This window comes from Pezoporus flaviventris, unplaced genomic scaffold, assembly GCF_033815535.1.
Source record: "Pezoporus flaviventris isolate CSIRO_AGI_PZ_B2104156 unplaced genomic scaffold, CSIRO_AGI_Pfla_v1 ptg000045l, whole genome shotgun sequence".
NCBI classification, from domain to species: domain Eukaryota; kingdom Metazoa; phylum Chordata; class Aves; order Psittaciformes; family Psittacidae; genus Pezoporus; species Pezoporus flaviventris.
In genome coordinates, this window is record NW_026892593.1 from 9,989,304 (window position 1) to 10,011,734 (window position 22,431).

Genomic DNA, 22,431 nt, shown 5'->3' on the forward strand with positions numbered 1-22,431 from the left:
AATACCAGCTGCTGTCAATCCAAGAGCAGAGAGAACACAATCAAAGTTACAATCCTTTTTACCACATTAATCCTCCTGCAACCCCTCAGCTGTCTCAGCACAGCCACTGCAGCAAGTGACAAGCAACATGTGACTTCTGGTGTCAAACAGTTTATGTATTAATGACTTGAATCCGGGAGGCAAGTTTAACACTCTCTCACTGAATTAACTGCACTTTCTAAAGAATCAATTTCAGATCAATATCTGTTATTTTTTCTAGTTAGTGGCAGGAGTGTGAAAGTCCAACGCTACATATCGTCCGAATGTGCGCTGCAAACCCTCCATCAGTAGCATTGCAAGCAATCTTAAAACTATTCCAGGAGATTCTCCACGTCCTATGGAAACATGGACATAGTCCAACTTTCTCAGCCAAATCTGAATTGTTTGTAGATGTGAAGCCCTTATGTTGTTGGAGACTTAACAGTCCCTGAATCTCTGGAGCTTCTCTACCATGCCCTTGTACTCCATTTCTAATCCTCCTTCCTGCATCCTACACAACGCAACCCCCTACCTTTCCCCAAAAACCTCTGCTGCAGCTGCCAAAGTCCTCTAGGTCTGCCTTTGAATCTGTAATTCCACGGGATCCGCTCTGACGGGTCACCAGGGAATACTAGCAGCTGTTTTGCAGGAAACGCCACATCTCCTTCTAATCACAGGCAAAAAAAGTAAAGCAATAGAGAGGCAACATGAGCTTCAGAGCCACAAACACAACGTGTGGGAAAAAGAGGCAAAACCACATTCCGAGTAGAAAGTCTCTTTGCGAGTTTTTGTCTCCACTCTCACACAAGATCAAGCACTCACTCAGCTCACAGCAAACCTTATTCACAACAGCTAATATGTTGCCATTAAAATACGCCAACCATACGTTTCCAGATGGACTGCAATAGTTTTGTACCCAAGATGATTTTTATATGATCCTGAAATTGCAGTTATCTCTAACCTGGATTACAAAAAAACCCCATTTCTTAGTATATCTCATCTACATCCATTCTTACCCAACATGTGATACACAAAATTGATCAAGTGAACAGTTTTTGCCCAGTCAGTGTCTTCTCCATCAGTGAGAAACAGAAGATCGCAAAGGGAAGAAGTCACAATACAGCTTGAGCATAGAGAAAGATAAGCCTTTGGTCTTTCAGTATTTTCTTGCAGGTAGTTGAAACAAAACAAGAAAAAAAAAATCCCTCCAACCTTGTCAGAAGAGAGACACGAGAACTCTGTCAGCACCAGTCATTTTGAAACATTACTCTCATTTAGCACGATCTGACTTCCTGTATACAAGAGGCCTACAGCAAAAATCAATTTTAGGTTGACCCATGAATAACTCAGAGGCCCAATGCCATGTATTATAGCTTGGTGTTACACTTGGTAAAAACAAATGCAGTATAATGCTAAAACCCAGGAAGGTAATAAAGTTATTTGCTGTTAGTAAACATTTACAGAATAATAAAACTCCTTTTAAGCTTGTATTCATCACAACCCTGCAGTTCATAGCCCTTTTACTTAAAATAGCATAAAGTAACTGATCCAACTGCCCTTACCACAATATACATAGTGTTCGTTATTCCCCATTTACAGTATTTAAGCAGATGGTAATGAAACTAAGTATCCGATCCACATAACAATTCTGTTTCAGTAACATATCCCAGTCTAGTCAATGAAGATGTTGCCTATGGTAACTCCATATACCACCTATGCACAAATTTCAGTTTGTCTATTTTCAGCATATCCTGAGGTGTTTTGTTGCACAGCCCTTCGTTAGGCAAAGTTGAGCAACGCATACTTACAATTCCAGTAAATAGCAAGTGAAACCTGCCACCTCGGACTGATCCCAGTTCACAGTTTGCAAATGTACTTGGCATTAATTCTGAGAAAACCAAAACAGCAAAAAAACCCACACATGCCCAAAAAGCGACAGCCAGTGACCAGAAAACTGAACAACTAGGCTGCTTGCAGAAATGTGTCAACCTGCAGCAACTGGCAGCTGGTTCATAACAAGAGTACATAAACACCTTGTAAGCACTTTCATTTTGCAGCCACAGTCTGAAAAAAAAACCCTAACAAACCATGGTACGTGAGGTTAAGCAAAAATAAACTTGGATTTGATGCAAGCAAACGACAGCCAGAGCAAAGGTTAACTTTACCAGCTTTTCTGACAAAACACTATTCCAAGTCCAGCTGAAAAAGTTTGGAAATAATATCTGCAAACCGTTCCACCCTTCTTGCGCTGCGCACTGGAAAGGAAACAGCACAGTTGGTTTCATTTTGATACTTCTTGTAAACTGACAAAGGAAATAAACTGCCAGCTCAAAGCCCCGGACTGATCTGCGGCATAAAACGCAGCTCAACAATCGCAAGCTTCATTCCAGGTCAAATGACATAATTGGGAAATTATCAAGTGCTAAAATAACCACTGTTCTGCTGGTGTTTGTTTACAATAAACACAAGCTTCGCTTCCTGACACTAAACCCACTAAAACGATTCTCCATTTCACAAAGTCTACAAGTGAGTAGGATCAGCAAAATTATGTAAAACATCCTGCTAGAAGAAGAAATGTAAACTGAGCCACTTACAGAGAGGAGCAGGCTGCCAACTTAATCTGATTCTACGACGACTGTAAACATGTACTTTTGGAATGTGAAACTATTCACATTGCCACAAATGCCGTCAGAGAGAGGCAGCAGCGTGATTAGGTATTCTGCACACGGTAAAAAATCAGGCAGATGACCTGCTGCAGCAAATACCAGATCAGCGCTCGCACACACCAACTGTTTTGACTACAGGCACTTGCTAAGCACCAAGTTTCAGGTCCTACCAGTTGGACACCAGAACTGATCCTGTGCCAAGAACAACAAGCACTGAAAACGGCTGCAGGGTTTTTTACTTTCCTTTTTTTGCTTAAATAATTGTTGATACAACTCGAGTAGCTGCAGACATGAACCAAAGTGAAAAATTAAAAGCAGCAAAACCCCACAAGTGTATATTTAGAGCAAGACGCTGCATTTTTTCTTTCTGGATTCAGGAAAAAGGAGGAGGGTGTTTGTGTTTCACACAGTAGGATGAACCTGCTGTTTTCCTGAAAAATCTTTTATTTATGGGATAACTTGGCATTTGCCAGGGTAATTATAAGAGACAGGACAAATAATCCCTAGAATATCACTAAATTACACTTCAATGGCCAAACCTCTTAAAAATGACCAAATTCCACAAGAAGCCTCACACTCAGCATTTCCCAGAATATTTCCATTCCTCCTCAGTAGAAAGCATTAAGAAAAAAAAAAGAAATAAGGTTCAAACAGAACTCCAGCACAGCAAAAAAACCCTGCTTCAAATAGTGCAAGTAATTACACTAAATATAACATGAAACTGCTGGGTACTTGTCTGCTTCTTTTACAAGGATTGTGAGATCTATAAAGAGGGAGCTTCAAGGTATCCCTGATGTATCAAAGCAACAGGAAAATGATGGAGAGTGAATACCTTGCTCTGGTGACAATGTCAGTCTTCACAACACTGAGCTAGAAGACCTGGATTTAACACTGGTGTCAAGGCCTGTTTCTTCAGCTATAAATGGAGATATTAATGACTTAGAGTATTAACTTGATTTAAAAAAGAGTTGGAGATTTAAGAAGGAATTCATCACTTCCTGTAATGACACAATTCCAGACGTGTAATCGGCAATTGCCACCTGATGCACTGCTACAGCAGAAAAGCCTGACAATTTTCAGCTGTAAGTCATACATATTTCCCAGCTCTGCAATGCCAAAAATCCCTGGGCAAAAAAGAAGTAACAGAGCAGGTGGATCCCAGGTACACACTTAGAAGGACAGCCCCCACCAGCCTCCTGCACCAGTCCCTTAGCACTGGTCTTACTACTTGCTGACCAGTGGTAATGGTAGTTCCAGCATTTTTGCTGGTAGAGCAAGAAATGCATTTTCAGCCCAAACTCAGAGCAGGTTCATCAGGTGAAATGATAAAATACTTTTAGCAATCAAACAACAGTACTTGCCATAAATTACAATTCTGTGGGTGATTCTATGTGTGAAGAGAAACCTTTTATTCGGCTGTTTGTTGGAAGTAAGAAAAAAGTAACTTTACATTTAACACTAAAATACAACAAGATGAACACCACTTCAAACACAAATTTAAATGCAGCTCACCTGTTCATTCCTCCAAACACCAAACTTAAATAATTCTACTCCAGACTGTTTCAAACAGAAGTAAATTTAGTATTGTCATCCTCTCATGCTTTGTACTGTGTCACAGACCCGTTTCCTCAGGCCCCAGGCAGGTCTTTCATATTCAAGGTCATCTGATGACATGTATTTTAATTTACTCACTTATACTTATCAGTAAAATATTTCACTGTATCTCTAGTTCCACCTTTAATGATACTTACAAAACAATAACAAAAAAAGTAATTTATGTACATTGTTGTTTTAGGAACCCATTGGATGTTTCCCCTCATCTATCATACAACTATTACAGAAAACTGATACTTCTTCAGTGCTTTACTTAATCCAAAGAGATATAATGGCATTTCTTTGTACAGAAAAGAAAAGATAAGCCATGGAAGAGGGAGATGGGACTACTGAGGTGTTTGGCAAAAACAATGCTGTACTGCGACGCTGGGAAAAGAGGCTATCTTTTTTAGGAGACTTATGTTCCTGATCTGGTTTTGTGCATAATAGCATGTCAGATTTTATTCAATATCAAGATAACACATCACCAGCTCATTTTATCATTCCTTAGAAGAAACTTGTACAAACTCAGTAACTTTGCTGATATTAGCCCAGAATAGCAGCTTTGCAGGACTTGAATATAATCTATTGTTCAAACCTTCTGGCTTTTTCGGCTCTAACTATTATTTGGGATGCAAAACCAGCATCTGGTGAAACAATGTATTCCTTAACAAGCGGCTTTCTAATCAGAAAAATAATGAAGTATGTTTTTGTAAAAATCCATGGGTTTGATCCCTGAATTTGTTCCATCTCTGCTACCACGTGCTTCCCTGCTCCTAAGCACCATGTTTCATCCCGCATCCATGTCCATTGCACCACCACAAAAGAGATAGGATAAGCTCCGTCTATAGGTACATGTGTGACAACTGTCAGCACAAGCATGCTACTGCCACATGAGATACTGCTCTCTGGGACACGCTAACTAAGGTGTTCTCTTCACAGTTGTTATTTTTCACAAAATTGCTGAAACTTCATATTTTGGAGCAAACTCTGCAAAGAATTAAAAATTCTTTGGCAAAAGTGGCATAATCCCATAAGACTTATTTTATCATCATTATTACTACTACTATCGTTATTACAATAGGAAACTCAAAATTTATATATGATTTTTTTTACTTGCTTTTCTGTGTTTGCCACTCCCCATGGATATTCCCAGGCATCAAATTAATCCCCTTGGAATACTCTGACATATTTTGATCTGTCCAACTAAGGACATGGTTTTATTCTGAAAATTGAATGGCTTGTAGTTACATTTTAGTTTGCTTTATCAAACCCTGTTGCACAAGCAGCATAACTGTCAGTGCAGACTATTTCCTCATTCTAGATGTTATAGATAAATCAGCACACACATCTTTCAGGCACACTATTTGCCATAGGTAATAATAAAATCTATTCTTTAGAATGCTTCAGAATGCCCCTAACACACAGCCTCCAAAATGAATGTGCAAAATAATTTTTGAAGAGGTCACTTGCTCATGTTTCCTTCACTACACACAACAGCCTTTACAAACAAGAAACCAAATTCTCAGCCTTGTACAGAACAAAACTGAACAGACAACACCAAATGACATACCCAAATACAAAAGTGAGTTTGCAGGGCATTTTTTATGTGTTCCTCTCCCTTAAAAATCTATTGAATTCTATACTTATATGCAACTTAAGATCTAAAAAGTCACTTTCTACTTTAGCTTGCATCATTTATGACTTCTAACAGTGCAAATTAAAGAAACTCTGACCTACCCGTGCACTAATGAAATATATGTGAATCAGTCTCTGAGAGTCCAAGTGACAACTACTTCACATTCTGCCTCTGAATGTGCCTCTTAACCATTCTTTACTGCAATGAACTTCATGTATTACAAATTACTTGGTTTGGATAAACCATTTACCTGTTCATAATACAAACAGCTTTCCCATCATTGCCCTGAATGGGAGAGTGTGTTGTAAATCTACAATTTCGAATGTCTGTTCTACCTATATAGAAGATTTCTTTCAAATGGGCCTTTATTAATTTTTTTCAAGGCACTATATAATCAATAACAAATCAAGGCTTCCAAAATTTGTTGAAGCATGGCCAGTATTTCAGATGGTTTGTGAAGAAAGGTATTTTCCAAGGCCACACAGCAATTAGAGGGTGGACCTGATTTTAAGGGATTCCAAGTTTACTCACCCACTCATGTTGCCTCTGTCATGTATTACTGGGGCAAGAATGGCACAGGAGAAAGAGACAGATGACTTCCATTACAACTACCTACCAAGGTGCATGAGCTACATGATGTGGCACAGCTGTACAATTCAGCGTTCCCTCCCACCGCTTCCGATGCCTTGAACCAGCTGTCACGCAGTGCAGGTGATTCCAACTTCCTATGCATCCTCTCAGAAGCACACACATGCTGTGTTTTAGAAAAACTTTAAGGAAAAACATAAGCACGTAAACACTCACCAGCTGAAGACTCAGGATATTCTTCCTATGAGGCGTTCTAATTACGTTCTATAATTACTTACATAAGCTCATTGGAGGAAAAAAAAATCACTTCTCATTAAAACAAGGCATAGCTTAACTCAGAACAATTCTTGTGAGTTTTAACATGTACAGTAAGCAAACAAACCAAGATCATTAGAAGTCCAACTTGCAAGCAAGTCCCTACAAAGGAATCAGTTTTACCTGAAGACATTTAACTCTGAGCTCTCTCCTTCAACAGGAGGTCTCAGAGAATAAACATGAAACAAACATCTTTCCAAGGTATCAATGTTTGACATGTATCAGTTGGTTTTGATTTAAGCCACCTGAGTCACTTGGAGCATAGGTAAAATATTAGGATGATTATTTCCTACCAGGCTTAGCTGGTATTTTATAGTGCTAGAACCTGGCTTCATCCATGCTTGGTGTAACATGTCACTTCAGGTGGGAAGAATGAAAAGTACATCTGTTCGTTAAGACGTGAGAATAGCCTTTGGTCAGCCAAGAAATGATTACAGGGGGAATAAGCTTGGAAGCTGACAGAAAGAAGAGAAAACAATTTTAAGACAAGGATTTCAAAGTGGGCTATTTATAGAGTCAACACTCAATTATCCATGGTCAGATTATCTGTACCAGAGATGCAGAAACTAATCAGCTACAGCTGGACTCATTAGCCTAGGTGCAGCTCAGTGCAAATGTTCCTATACTTCTAGGGACAGCATGGGTCCAGAAAACATGCAACAACTTTTTTTCAGCATAAGACTGAAGTCCTTTTTTTATCTAAAGTGAAGCTTGTCTCCATATGGCATTTCCAAAAGCAAGAGCATTGGGGAACATGGCGAAGACTCCAGGTAAAGCCACCACCTTGCAGCGTTACCTCCGTGCTCTGGGTCCCAAGAGTTTTACGAACTGAAGGGTAGTGTCAAGGCTGAGCTGGCTGCATGCACTCCTGCTATGCTGTGTCAGGGCTGTGCCCTCTGCCTGGGTGCTGGGGAGCTGAGCGCAGACAAGCACAGGATACTTGTGACAAAGCAAGAGCCAGGCACCAGCCAGCATGGCAAACACTGTTAAACCCAAGTACAGCTGGGATGGCCTCTCTACAGAGAGACTGAGCTGTGAAATCACTTGAGATTATGATTAACAGTTAAGTCATTTAAACCAGATATTCTAAATAAGGGAAAATTTAAAACTCTAGTGTTTTCCTAACTCTAAGAAAAACACAGCAACAGACAATACCAATTAAGCTTGAAACTGTTTTCCTGGCTACAATGCCAAAAGTGTAATTGTCAGTGAAATAAAAAGGTAGATAGGGAAGGAAACAGAAAAAAATCTAACCTTATATTTCCTACCTGCCAATTGCTGCCTCTGAATCAGACTATCTGTGTTCATGCTGAAGGGCTGAAACCTTTCTCCATCTGTCAGGAGACAGCAAACTCCAAAAGGCACTTTATGCTGTTTAGACTCTTCTGGAAGTTGTCTCTCCTTATCAAATTGATGATGTTCTAAGTTGAAAGAAATCCTAGTGTTTAGAGGTAACAAGAGATACTCCTAAATTGGAGGAGTCTGAGATTCAGTTTATTCTTTTTCCAGCAATTGGAGTCACTTGACCAAAGAGGCAGGGAAAGGACAACAAGCAGGATACTGGCATGAAAAGTCTCAGCTATAATCAGCTGACTCCAGCTTGATTACAGAGGAGGCACTAAACTCTGGATTTGGCAAATGGATCACAGAGCAAGTTTTTTTCTAAAGCTTTTTGCTGAGTCTGCCAACTGGTAGCTAGACAGTACAGCAGATTCAACCAGCAATGGCTAACAAGCGAACCAAAACCAGCCATGCCTGAGCTATCACCCCTGGGATTTGCTTACTGTATCTAAATACTGAGAGAAAGAAGTTTTTTTACACTGAAGAGCACAATGTGTAGCAGAGAATTGCTCGAGTAGTTTCAGATGATAGCAAGAAACAGAGGGTCACAGAGAGTAGGATGGGGTAGAGGAAAAGATCCCCTATCCTCACTAGAACATCACTGTAATGCTTGAGGAAATCTGCAGGTCCTACGTCTACAAGTTATTACGCCTCCTTTCCTTCTCTCCAGTCCTGAATGCATTGAATTTCCAGGTTGCTTAAGGTCTGAAAAACAAGTAATCTGAGAAAAACAATAGTTCAAAACCAGAATTCACCATGCTAGGTATTACTTATCAGACCATTCTGGCAGTTTTAGTTATTATTTCTCCTTATATTACAGATCCCTAAATACCTATTGCCTAAGAGGTGACAGCAGTGGAAATTACAGAAGGTTTATTGTCTTTCTTTGCCGTTTTACCTTAGGACATGAAGTTTATTCTCAGTAGTAGGAACTAATACATTTTGGAAGGTGTAACATTCAGCGAACAAAAATGGAAAACATGTCCTCCGCTGTACAGTATTTGCAGGTCTCATGTACAGTATTTATCTGGGATTACATACTAATGAGGACAGCAGCACAAGCACAGGAAGGGAAAGGACTTTATTTACTGTAAACAACTGGGAGCAGAGACTGTTGAACATTCAACAATTCGCACCAACAGAAAGTTTAAGTTTTCATCTCTTATTTGCTGTAACTAGATTAGGCCAGCACTCCCCTCCTTTTCCCCTAAGCCCTATCAAACTAGGAAAGACCATAAATACAAAACCACTGCACTAGCTCGCTGCCCTGCTGAAACTCTCAATTGCTGTAAGTTTTAAGGAAAGACACTCATGATATTTCCCCTTCCTGGGGGGCTACTGCACAGCAAATTTCAGCCTGTAACTTCCAGGTAGATTGGCTGCCTATCTGTCAAGCACATACATGCAAACCACACTTACATAAACTTTCCGCTCCATTACTGCTCCCCCCACCCCAAGATATCAGTTCTAGCCAGGAACTTGATTAGCAACAGACTGTGAAACACTTCAGAGGTAGCACTTACAAAAGGACAGTGAAATTTTATGGCCTGAAGGCTCCAAAGCAGCGTGGTGGCACTGGGCCTTGTGTGTATGGCTGCAGTCATACTGTGGATCAAACAGAGATGCAATTTCTATTTCTGCTCCGCCTCCCTTTCAAAACATTCCTGGCTCATCTCTGGCGTCAGGCTGGCATTAATCCATGTCTGAATGAGGGTGTACGAACAGGGACCATGAAGACTGTGTAACAACCTTGAGTCTTTCAGCAAGTGCTTCCTAGAAGTGGCTGCTCTCATCCTGCAAGCACAGTGTGTATTACTGTTCCCAAAGTGGCCACATAGATTCAGTGTATTCAAAGAGGCTTGCTGAACCTGCTTTCACAAGCAATCTTGATTCACCCTGTCCCAGAGACCTCTCTCTTTTTAGTGTTTTTATGCCGATTTACCAGTCATAAATTTTATTCTGGTTAACTGCAAAATTATTAAATACTGTAGTGATACGGACTAATTTTGTATGACTTCTGTCTTCCTCTTCATAATTACGTGTCAAAATCTGTTACATAGTGAGTTTAGAACAACTTATTCTATCCTGGTTTTGTACTTTTAGTAAATATAAAGAAATGCTGGTCAGATACCCCAGGACATTTCTAGCTTTACAGAAATGAGCTCATTTAACAGCCACAGTATTTCACAGACTTAGACAGATACAGCCTCTATCAGATAATACTGGTTTCAGGTAAACAAGTAGCTTTTCTCCCACCCCTGAAAACTCTAATGCAGTTTTGTAGTGTCACATAGACATCATAATTATAGCCATTAAAAAAATAAAGTAATGGACATATAGGACTTTAAATTTTTCTCCTTCTAAGTGCATTAGTACAAATAGAAGGAGGTTGTAATCCATGCACACAGCAAGTAATTCAGCTGTAATTCATACTACAGCACAGCAGAGGTAAAGCAGTAATACTGACATTAAACCTGATACTATAAAGCTTGCAGGTAATCCCTCTCTTTCCAAGAACTGCACACTGAGAGAAATCAGATATATTTAAAGCATAATTCAGTATCATGAAAGTACTCACTTCCTTTAAATTTAAACTTGCACACCTAGAACTGTATCAAAGCTCCAAAAGCAAACACTCAGCAACTGACTTGTTCTTTATTTAAAAAGCTCTATGGAGTATGTATAAAAGGGACCTTAAAAAAGTTGACAGCTGCTAATTCAAGAGTCAGCAGTTTCCCATTACAGTGGCACGTTCTATTTAAATTGCTTTGGTACCAATGTCACGTTATTAATTGAATTAAAAAAGAAACACCTCTATGAATTACATATTTCTAAGACATCACCTATTACCAATGTAATCACGCACAGTTTGCACTACCACATTGTCACATGTGAAAGACATGTGGCAAACACAGAACATACAAATACACACTATGCATAAGGGAGAAATCCCAGTAACTTTACATGTCTAGCTAAGTTTCTAGTTACCTGCCCCTGTTTTTCTTTGACCTTTCTGAAGCAGCTGCAAGTGGAGCTTAGTGTCTGCTCACAAGTTAAAAATCTCTGCAGCAATCTGTGCAGATAAAAATAAAAATCACAGACTATATTAGACTCCAAGACTGTAAGCAACATGAGCAATCGTATTTGCACAACAGCATGCTGATATAGCTGGGAAAAAAGCATATTCATACTGCAGATAAGGAAGGGTCAAAGTTCTGGTTGTGCTTGAAGTTTCAGTATTGGCACTTCCTGTTCTGAGTCCAAAATACACTTAATTAAATCTATTTTGTCCTTCCATGCTAAAGTAATGAACTACTATCCCCCCCCCCCCATGTATCTGCTTCTGATTTGCTCACTTACAATCTTATAAACCATAAGGCCAGTTTTAAAAGGTCTCCAGTCCACAGGAGGCATTGCCATGTTCAGCCACACAGCCCAGACCCGCACTCAGCCTTGCTGCAGAAAGCTCAGCTCAGGAGGAACCTCCCAGCATGGGGCAGCAGTTGCAAAGGTACCCTTGTACCCTTTAATGTCTCGGTGAGTTTGTAAACTGTAAGCTGCTGACAGCCCTTGGATAAGTGTCATTTTTCCATCAGCAGTCAGCTAGCTGAGGGATACTTTCACATACAGAGCTGACATTACACAGGTATCTAAAAACATGGATGTTTCTCTCCAGCAACAGCTGTATGCTATAAGGTCATGTGGCTCCTACAGCACGCTTATCATGCTGCTTGTCCTCAGAGGCATCAAACCAATTTGGGGTCTTCAGTGACCCAGACTCACATTCAGACTCCAGTGCAAAACCTAATCAGCAGCAGCTGCCCCTGTGTGCTGACAAGTTCACCCACGGGCACTCCAGAGCCCACCCCTGGCAGAGGCTGCTGGCTGGCTAGCAGGGTCAGTGGCACTGAGGCTGCTGGGAGAGGAGGATTGGTATGGGAGCTGCTGTCCGGGCACACCGGCAGCGGCGAGCAGCGCTCTGTAAACAGCAGACACATCTACTGACGCATGCTCCCAGGGGCACTCATCTGTCTTTTTTCTACCCTCCCTATTCAATGCAATGAGCAGGAAAAGCCCAAACAGCAAAAAGCTCATGGTTGGCAGTGTAAATGCAGAAATTTCGATTGTGAAAACCCCATTTCATTAACCACTTGATTCTTCTCCTGAGAAGTTGTCAGACTTCTAACGTAGTTTAGGAAGGCCTACAGAAAGCAAGTCCTTCAAGCAGACAAGGAGCCAGCAGTACCACAGCTTCACCTACCTCCAGTAATGTTACATGCCCTGTCCTTCTCTTTCAGACTCTAGCACTTACTGAGCCACACGGAATACACAGTAACCAGTAATCAAAAATTAATCTTCTGGGGACTAATTGTCTTTGATTTTTATACAGCAGTGTCCAAGTGGACCCAGAATTAAGATCCTGTTACAGTCAGCTGCTGGAGAAACACATAAGTTCTTTGTCACCTATTTTTCATCTTACAAGTACTCCGTACTCAAGTACAGATATCAGACCCATGGTGTCACGACCCAAAATAAAAAGCTACATCAACAAGTGGAGCTTTTGCTGCGGCACAGCGCTGTGTGTTAAAGCATCCTTCAGCCAAACCCTCAGCTAGCTGACTGCTCCTAGAAACAGCAGCTTCCCCATTAACCAGAAATACTTCCTTCGTTATCATTCTCAATATTTGGAATGGGAGTATTTTTAATGCTTACCCAATGCCATTACAAGTAATTTGTTTCAACCATATTTAAGGTAGCAGCCCCATACCTCTCCCCACATACATGCAACTCCTCTTGCAGCCTAGCTGTGGCTTGTCCACTAAAAGCAGCCAAGCCACCAAGTTGCAGCAGACCAGCATGGGACCCTAGTTTAAATGCAAATTTATTCTCACAGCTGTGTCCAATATGAAACACACTGACAAATGCAAGCTTACATTGTAAGATACTTACAAATGTTTTAGGATTAAATGCTACATATTTGCACACATGCATGGAGTGACGTTCCCCAGGAAATGAAGATGGAAGATTTTCTCTGGAGTGCTGCATTCCCCAGCTGCGCACCCTCCCTGGCTCTGCAGGGATCCCAGTGGGGCAGGACTGGGAATGGCCCCAATTTATTCAAGCTTGTTTCTTAATCACAGAATCCTCTGCCTGAGGCCTTGGAAGAAGACAGAATGTGGCTGGGAGTGAGGAAACAGAGAACCAGCAATCCTGGAGATTAGTTATGGTAAGGAAGCTCTTCAGCAGGCACTGTGCGTTCCTTCCAGACCAGCTTCAACAGGACAGAAGAACTGGATTCAAGACACCCTGACCCAAAATTGAGCCCAGAAACTTAGCCAACAGATCTTTGAAGGTGCCTGACTGTTGGTTTGTAGAGTTTCTCTAGTTTAATTTGAACATGGGGATAGAATTAAAAATAAAACAGGTTGTACGTCTGGGACATGTGCCTACCTAAGCAAAATAATCCTGAATGCTTCTGGGATTTGTGTGTAGGAAGGCAGTCCCTGCAGGTATACATGCCTCACAGAAAAGATAATCACTGAAAACAAGGAGTAATGAAACAAAATAAAATACGGAAGCAGAAATATGCAGAACAGAAGAGAAACAAGTAACTGGTATAGAAATAATAGGTAGGTAGTATCAAAATGTAAATAAATAATAAGAATGAAGTTTAAAAATTACAGAAAAAAAATAGGCTTATAAAAAGGTTCAGCAAAGCTGAGGAATAGAAGGCTGAAAGAAACTATAGTTTGTGTAGTATAGCCCCATCATTTTGTGGCTAGGATGTTACCCACTGCTAAGACCTATTCATACATCTCAGGTTTGTGCCTCTGGAGCAGCTGTCAAAGCATGCTGTAACACATAATCCGGGGATCCACAGGACTGCAAGGCTGCTGCAAAGTGAGTGGTGATTGCTACCTCACGTGAGCGTGTGATAAAAGCTGTATCACAGGTTTTGAATGGCCAGTAAGTCATTGCGTGGTTCTAAATGTTTATAACACAGGTTGGGCTAAGGAAGGGTTAACTTCCACACAGACATGCATCAGAATAAGGGGGTAAAAGGAAAGAATGCATGGTAGTCCTGCAAAAGTCTAGCAGAATTAAATTCAAAATAATTAATAATTGAAAATAAAACCCATCTTCTGAAAAGCAAAGCTAATGTTAGCTTTTGTTTAAGACACAGTCAGGATGTTGACAGCTTTCTGTATCTTAGTATTAGGCATCTTAAGAGATCCATCAATAGACTGCCTGAACCAAATGTTTCAGGAAGTGATAACCAATGCTTTCATTTTCAGTCTAAAAAGGAGAATTTATCAACAACATCAAGACACTTCTTTAAATATAAAAGGGCTCCTACAGTTGAGATGAAGACCAGAAACATTTACTTCATAAAATAACTTCTTTTAAATAGTCTTCCTTGTACAACGTGGCACTAACAGGGACAGTCTGTGCTGACAGACAAGTTCTGCACTCAGAGGATATATTGCACAGTAAATAATTATTTTCTAACTCTAGAATCTTAACACAGAAGTTTCAGCTACAGAACCCACAATATGTAAAAGGCTGAGAACAAAACAAGCCAACAGTTACAACTACAAATGATCATAGGGAATACATGGGAGGGGGAAGGAATTCTTTTTTTTTAAAGTATCACTCTCTTTGCTCATGTCCTTTAATTAAGGGACTAAAGAAACAAAGAGCAACTATGAGTGATTCCTCTGTAACCTGCTTCTTTTCAGCCTATAAATGTGCATCTGGTAATAGCAGTACTACATAAAAAACATTAAGGAGACTCCTATTTACCAATGTCTGGATATAGACATTAACTTGCCTGATGTCAGCACGAAGTTAGGATATCAAGAGTGTTCTTGAAAACAAAACATCTAATCTCTGTAGTTAGTTTTGGACTGATGGAGCTGGACTTGTCCCTATTGAAAAAAACCCCAAAGTGATATGGCCAGCTGCACTTTACAGTAACTTTTTTGTGCTGTGTGTCAGAAGAATATTCCCATAGAATTTTCAATAGGAGTCCCCAGATTTAAATATTAAGTGCTTTCCTGATGGACACTGGCACTACCAGACAGCTTGCACATTCAAGCTACTTGAGCCTGGGAACATTTCTTAGTACCCAGTACACGGAGACCGCCTAGTCTGGAATGTGTTCTGGGACTGAAACTTAAAAATGCAGAAGCAAGAATCTAATCTACTGGGAGTATCCATGCTTCTTGCTACAGCTAAGCGGGCCTAAAATAGTGCCAAAATTAATTTTGTTTCCTCATACTGCTAGGTAGGTCAACATACAGGGTTGTTTTTTTTTTTTCCCCACCTAGAAACAAGGCTACAGCTTCAGCAATTCAGCACCAGCAACAACAGAACAGTCTTCAGGCAAAAAACTTAACATGTCAGAGAAACCAAACTCCAGCATATATATTTGAGTGACAGCTGTATATGAAGTGTTTCAAATTTTTCTGTAATTGTATATCAATCTCACTCTGAGCTCCAAATCGGATTTCTTGTGTTTCAGTGCCATGGATATTTCAGCACCAAAAGACAGAAAAGGGGTGTTAGAGAAGTGCAAGTCAGAGCACTTAGGAAAGCCAACACTACTGATTTCGCTGGCAGAGGTGATTTCAGAAATATCTCTAAAACTCTAGGTGACTGTCTCTACAGATGGCTGGTAAAAACTACCAACAGGTATCTTATCTAAACCATATTTAGCAGAAAAGAGGAGTGGTGACCCAGATTTCTATGAACTCCAAATATCCTAACTCAACTCCAACAGTGCAAGCATCTGATCCATTTTCAGAAGCACACTCTAAGAAGCTGGGTTTGTGGCCTATAAAAAACTTCCACTACTCTTAAAGCATCATAGACCTTTATAAACAAATCAAACAATTGTTGTACTAACAAGTGGTGCTTGACAGGCACTCAGTTACGCTTACGATGCCCTATAGATCAGACTGATGCCTCAGTGCTCTCAGACTTTCACAGCAGCTCCTCCAGAAAAAGGCCATGGCATTCTGGCTTCTTGCTCAACATCTTGGAAATGGAAAGTAATGAACACAGGTTTAACTGAGGAGTGCTTTAGTGCTGCCCAGCTCTCTCCTAAAACTGTAAATTAGACTATTATTTCTGGGAAAGCCTAGAAGGCCTGGGATACATCCCTACCCCAAGATACTCCTGCTTGCCCAATTCATGCATCTGAGATTTGTCCCTATTTCAGGCATGGGGACAATTACTTCAATCCCTTTCACTTAATTGCAGTCAGTCCTTGCATGAGGTTTGCCAATCCTTTCCATATGGAGATGTATGATAAACACAGTTCTCTCTCATTCTTCATCAGGCCAAGGTAGTGTTGGCCATTTAGATGTCAACATGCATACAAGTGACATTTTAAAACTGGTTTCAAATACTGCAACAGCATAAGAAAAGACAACCTGCCATCTGCTTTCTTAGGGAAAAAAAAAAGTCGTCTTTTGAGAAAGTGCTTATTTAATGTCTAACACAGGATTTCTCTTGGTCATGATCCTTAGGGGTTCCTTAGAGGTGAGTTTCTCTTATTAAAATACTGAGGCAACAAACAATGACATTTTGTTTCCATTTTGAGTTGAACAGTTTTCTTGCTGTAAAACTTCTGAACTATCTAGGTCAGTTGAAGTAGCAAGCAATGACCACACTGTCTTTCCAAAATGTAGCTAGAATTAATATTGTACAATCACATAAACCCCAGTCCTTTCTTTCAATTGCTTATAAATGATGATGTCAAATGCTTGGGCACCTCACCAGTGCCATGGAGTTCAGCAGTACTGCTACAGGTGCAGTATCCTGCTTACCTGCTTCTAGGATAATGGATTAAACTAACCAACAAGGAATAACCATTCCTCCTCCAACATTTAAACCTGCAATTATTCAAGCAAGCTCATGGAGAGCTTCAGTACTTCTCTCACGCAACTTTTTCCACTGCTTTAGGGCTCTGAAGCTTTTGAATATCTTTAAAGAATATTTATATGTTAAATGATACATAAAGAGCTAACGAATGCAAAGTAAAATATCCAAAACAGTGTTTATCTTTCAATGCTGTATATTGTAGCGGTTTCCTAAGTTTATTACTTTTGTCCTCACACTCATATAGCTTCCTTAAGGTGTTACATGGAAAAGGCATCAAATGTGTCCTTTAACAACTTAGAGCAAACAGGATAAAATTTGTTGCTTGATGTGTGCAGTGCCACATATATCTTCACAAGCACAATATAACCTTTCTTAGCTGTGCAATTCCACAATCCCTTGTCCTAGTTACTATCTCTTACTGACTTAATTCAACTAATAATAAAGGGTTTATTTCAATTAGCCTCTTAGTCTGGCATTAAAATCAGTGATTTAGATTTAAATTAAATTCACATGATTTCCACATCCTGTGGGTATGCACGTTTTGACAGTACTGCAAGAATGTACTGTGAGTTACACAGAAGTTGATTGAAACCATCAAACCAGTATTTAATTGCTTGCTGACATGTATATCAACATTGGCTTACAAATAATAGTCCAGAATGGATTTATCTGAGCATACAAAAGTACACTCAGGAAACACATTTTTAAGTCACCTGCATGCATGGGAGGAATACAGGTTTTATTATTACGTTTTTAATTCCTGAATCACACATCATAGCTTTTTTCCATTATTTGACTTGCAACGTAACATCTGTGCAGTCTCATTAAATACATTTGCTCATATCATGTGCAATAAAAGCAATCCATAAGTAAAATTCACAGTTTTTGCAGAAACTTGTATTCAACCTATCTCTTCCCTCCTGAATTCAGTGCTGCAGAAGGCAGCTGGATATGCATTCCAGCAGCCCTCACCATTGTGCCCCCAGTTTAATTCTCATTTTCTATAATTTACAACTTTAATCCTATTCAGTCAGAATATGTGGAGTTTTAGAATTGTCCTTCTACACTTTCTCTGTCTTTTGATAATATTAACAGGCTTACTCCACGTACTAAAATTCAGTCTCTACCACATCCCCTTCAGGGCTGTGAATTTCCGTTAGAGATAAGCATCATTTTTTTGGGGATGCCACCACCGATTCTTAGATATATCAACAGTCTGTAGATACCACCTACCAAAAAATACTCAAATCTGATCAGGCATAGCCCAGAAAAATGCCACTTAAAGATTAATTCAAACCGTAAATATTTCATCTTCAAGGTCAGGTGTCCTTTTCAAAAGATATGCTTTAAGATTGCAGTTTAGATAAGACAGGCAGTGCTGATTTAATAATTAATTGCTGCTGCTGTTCTCTTTTTAAGTGCTACTCTGAACCACACATTCTCCCTGCTTTTATCTTGCACCACCTCTGGCAGTTACTTGCTGCCCTGATGGGTGAGCTTAGCTTGCTAAACCATCTGAAAACTAACCAAAGAAAGGGGAAAAAGTGCAAAACCACAAATAAATCAAAGTGAATAGCTTTCTCCTATTATTTAATAGGAACTGAACAGTGTCACTACAGGGTGAAATGAGCAGTAGCAGTAAAGGTAAGGAAGAGGATCCTAGGCCTAGGCAGGAAGGGCAAGATGGGAGGAGCTGGCTCTGCCCTCCCTGCAGCTGTGTGCAGATGCCCATTAGATGCCCAGTGAGCAACAACCTGACACAGTGGTAGCCAAAACAGCTGTAAAAAGAGCACCAATATCACCAACAGAGAAAACATCCCAAAGAAACAATAACATTTTAAAGCTACTGAAGGTTTTGCTGCTGTTGAAACAGGCTCTTGCTTACTTTACAAGGACTGCAGTTGTCACACGACCTGGGGCTGCTCTCAAAGCTGAGCCTCCAAACTGTGTTGTCTTCCTCCAACCTAGCATTGAGGCCCAAGAGTTTATTCCCACAAAACAACACCGACTGCTGTACCGTTTATAACGGTGTTATTTTGGGAAACAATGGCAAGTGTTGACAGTCTGGCATCAATCACCTGATACTTGTACCTCACTGGCTGGTCTTAGCTAACCTAGCTGCCTGCAGCTACAACCCTCATAGAGCAGAGAAGACATGACAAATGTGGTGAGAATGAGTACCTCTCTCTTCATACAGCAGTATTTTGAGAAACATGATCAGGAGTCTATGAGGAACTGGATACAAAAGGAGAAAAACTCTTCATCCATTATTGCTGGATATCACCAAGAAACAGCGTGCTTCATTTTCAAGTACAAAACACTAGAGTAACTTAGAGCTGCTGGGCCTACTGGACACTACAGACAGACTTCATCAGTAACTTCTACACACCTAAGAATACATAATTAGAGACTAACACAGAAGCACAGGGAATTCGTTATAATGCTTCTATATTCAGTGTACCTTGCTAGAACTGGGACTCAATGCTGCCATACCCTACTTATAATACTAACACATTTCATCACAAAACCTATTAATCCAGCCACTGAAAATTCTCTAGAACCTAAACTTTTAAATAGAAATGTTTTGCATGTTTACTTTGCCCCAAAGTTTTTAAGTAAAAGATGAATTAGAAATACAACAGTTAATTTTCTCTCCTAATTTTTCTAGTTAAATAGAGAATTTAAACCCTAAAATCTCTGCATATTAAAACAAACTGGTTTTGCTATATTAAACCAGTAAATCGGCATGGAATAAATGCAACATAGGTTATCCACCAAAAGAAAAAACAGTATGAAGGAGAGCGATGGATTGCAATCAAGGTTAAAAAAGCAAACTGCTACAATATGAGAACTTTTCTTTAAATGGCTAATTAATAAAAACACAACCAAACATGACTGCAATTAACCTTTTACTCTAGATTAATATCGACTAAGATGAAACATTTTAATGCAAGAGTGTGGGTTACATTTGAAAATAGTTTAGTAAATTTTGCCATCGGTACAATCTAATGTTTCTAGGAATCCAAGTTGTTTTTATCAGACAGCCAGCTGCAGAACTACATTAAGTTCTGGAAAAACTGGGAAAATCACCATTCATATGCTTTCAAAAGCTTCCCAAACACGTGAATGGAAGCTGTGTTTGGATGGCAAAAGTCAAATAATTTTGAAACTAGATTAAAGGAAGGAAGTAGTGACTTATTTGCAGTGTAACTTTCTATTCCACATAAACCTGCTTGTGCCTACTGACCAAGATTTGGTCCATGCTTACAAGCAGGTGCTAGTGCAATGATGTATTATGAAGTAATCTTTAAGCAATGAACTACAAGCAACTGCTTTAAGGAATGTTCTTCCTGCACTCAGCACTAGGAAAGGCAGTGCTGATTAATGGAGAGAGGTACTGCTTGGCCAGTGGAGTCCCACAGCATGGAGGAAGCAGTGAACATGAGGGAATTCTCCTGAGGAAGGTAAAGCAGATGCTCTTACATTGTGGTGAAAATGTAAGGCAATAAAATAAATAACTTGCTCAGCCTTTCCTCTTGTCATATTTTTTAATGTAATTAAAATAAGCTGCTAAATGTCAGTGTAATGATATGAAAATTCTCTTTGCTTTCACTTCCGTAAACCTAATACTGAACGACTACCTCACCTATAGATCTCTATGCTGCCTTCACCTGAAGGTAAGCCTATGTCTCCACGTCCATATCACATAATATATGCAAAGCCCACATGATAACATCTTACTTTTGTAATAATACTGATTCTCAAAATTTCATCATTCTTCCCATTTACAGAGAAACCAGCAGACAAAAGGTATTTTAAGCCACAGCACAGCTTCCTATACAATACACAGCATAGCTGTCATTTTTCAGTTTAAACAAGTTATTAATCACTACAGCTTCACCCAGCAACACATCTTATGCATATCTGTAGATGATCTAATTAGACTTCTTGGTTTTAGTTTAAAAAAAGGAAAGTTTAATTTTTGCAAACAGCTGTACTTTTTTTTTTAGAACAACACGACCAGACAAGATTTCAAAATTTCTAGAAGTATCTTTAGGTGATTTGAATCACTTAATTCAGCTTAATACAATCACAATTCAACCTAATACATCCAGCCCCAGTCTCTAAAGGTGTAAAAAGTAGCATCAGGTAATATTATGTTGACAACACTTTATCCTCTGATATCCCTGTTCAAGGAATGGTGCCAGCTCGGTACTGTGGCCACTCAACTTTATAAAATCTTACAAAACTTACATAGATGTTCTTGACAGAAACTTTGCAGACACAGAGCCCCAAAACCATTTCTCTCAAAGATGAACAGTAGACATCTTGCTAATCAAGGGGAGCCCAAAGAACTCAGCTACACCTGCATAACATAACACGCTTATGCTGTATCCACGGCTTTCCTTCAACTTGGAGGGTTGAATTATTAGAAACAAACCAACCTCCCCCAAACTAACCATTAAATGGAACATTTTAAGAAAGAACTGGGACTGATCTGCATGGTTCAGCTGAAGCTGAGCTTTAAAGCAAAGCATATCAGAAATAAAAGAATGGCAAAACTTAACCAGTAAAATGAGCTTAGGTTAGTACTGATGCTGTCTCATCCAGTGCAAGCATCTTGTGTGAAGTGCACTAAGAAAAAAAGCCCCTAGCTTAAAGTGGGGAAATCAAAAAAACCCAGAGCCAGGCAGGGTGAAACAGAGCCTTTAAAAGCCCAGCACAGTTTGCAACACAAACACTGAGTAGAGAGCAGCTTCCTCTTTGAACGAAGCAAGGTCTGACCCCTTCCTGTGTCACAACTGTCCATGCTTACTTAATATGTTTTCTACTGGCAGTAAAACAAACACTAATTCTATCAGCTTCACAGACACGTGTATCAAAAAAGACACAACATTGATATTACACCCAGTTTCAGAGGTGATAGAAGATGTATTTGAACGAGGGCCTTCAGATCTTTGTTGTCTGGACTGCCCTATAAGGTTACTTGTGAGGAAATAGCTGATAATTTATACTTTATAAATCAGGGTTTTAAAGATGATACTGTACTGCCACATAGGAACACAAAATGACTGCTCTAAAATTTACAAGAAAAACACAAAAAGACCATTAAGGAAATGCTACCTTGGCATCCAATGTAACTCAAATGTATGCTTTACAAAGCTGAGTTAGCTAAACCTCACTTTATGCATTCATTTCCTCCACAGGCATAAAACGTCCAGGTCAGATCTTCAGTTAGCTGACTCTTACAAGTCACACACACAAGTTGCAGATGATTATGTTAACTGAAACGAAGGCAGCTATAATACTTTTCCAAGAAGATTTTCTCATAAAAGAAATTGCAAAAAAATGAAAGTAGCAGTGGACCCCTCAAAATCCTGT

General features: G+C 39.7%; 1 protein-coding gene across 6 annotated transcripts in view; it reads right to left on the reverse strand.

The window, feature by feature from the left end:
- ATXN7L1 (ataxin 7 like 1) overlaps window positions 1-22,431 on the reverse strand; it is a 113,511-nt gene that overhangs the window by 36,031 nt on the left and 55,049 nt on the right. For 2 of the 6 annotated variants that reach the window (XM_061467403.1, XM_061467402.1), the window contains exon 1: window positions 8,088-8,214. The exons of 2 other annotated variants lie outside the window; for them this stretch is intronic. In XM_061467403.1, coding sequence (XP_061323387.1) covers window positions 8,088-8,127 — 40 coding nt within the window. In that variant the 5' untranslated portion in view covers window positions 8,128-8,214. Of the gene's footprint in view, window positions 1-2,183; window positions 2,274-2,612; window positions 2,811-8,087; window positions 8,215-22,431 lie in introns of those variants that run through there. 2 more of the 6 variants (XM_061467407.1, XM_061467406.1) reach the window with 2 other exon arrangements.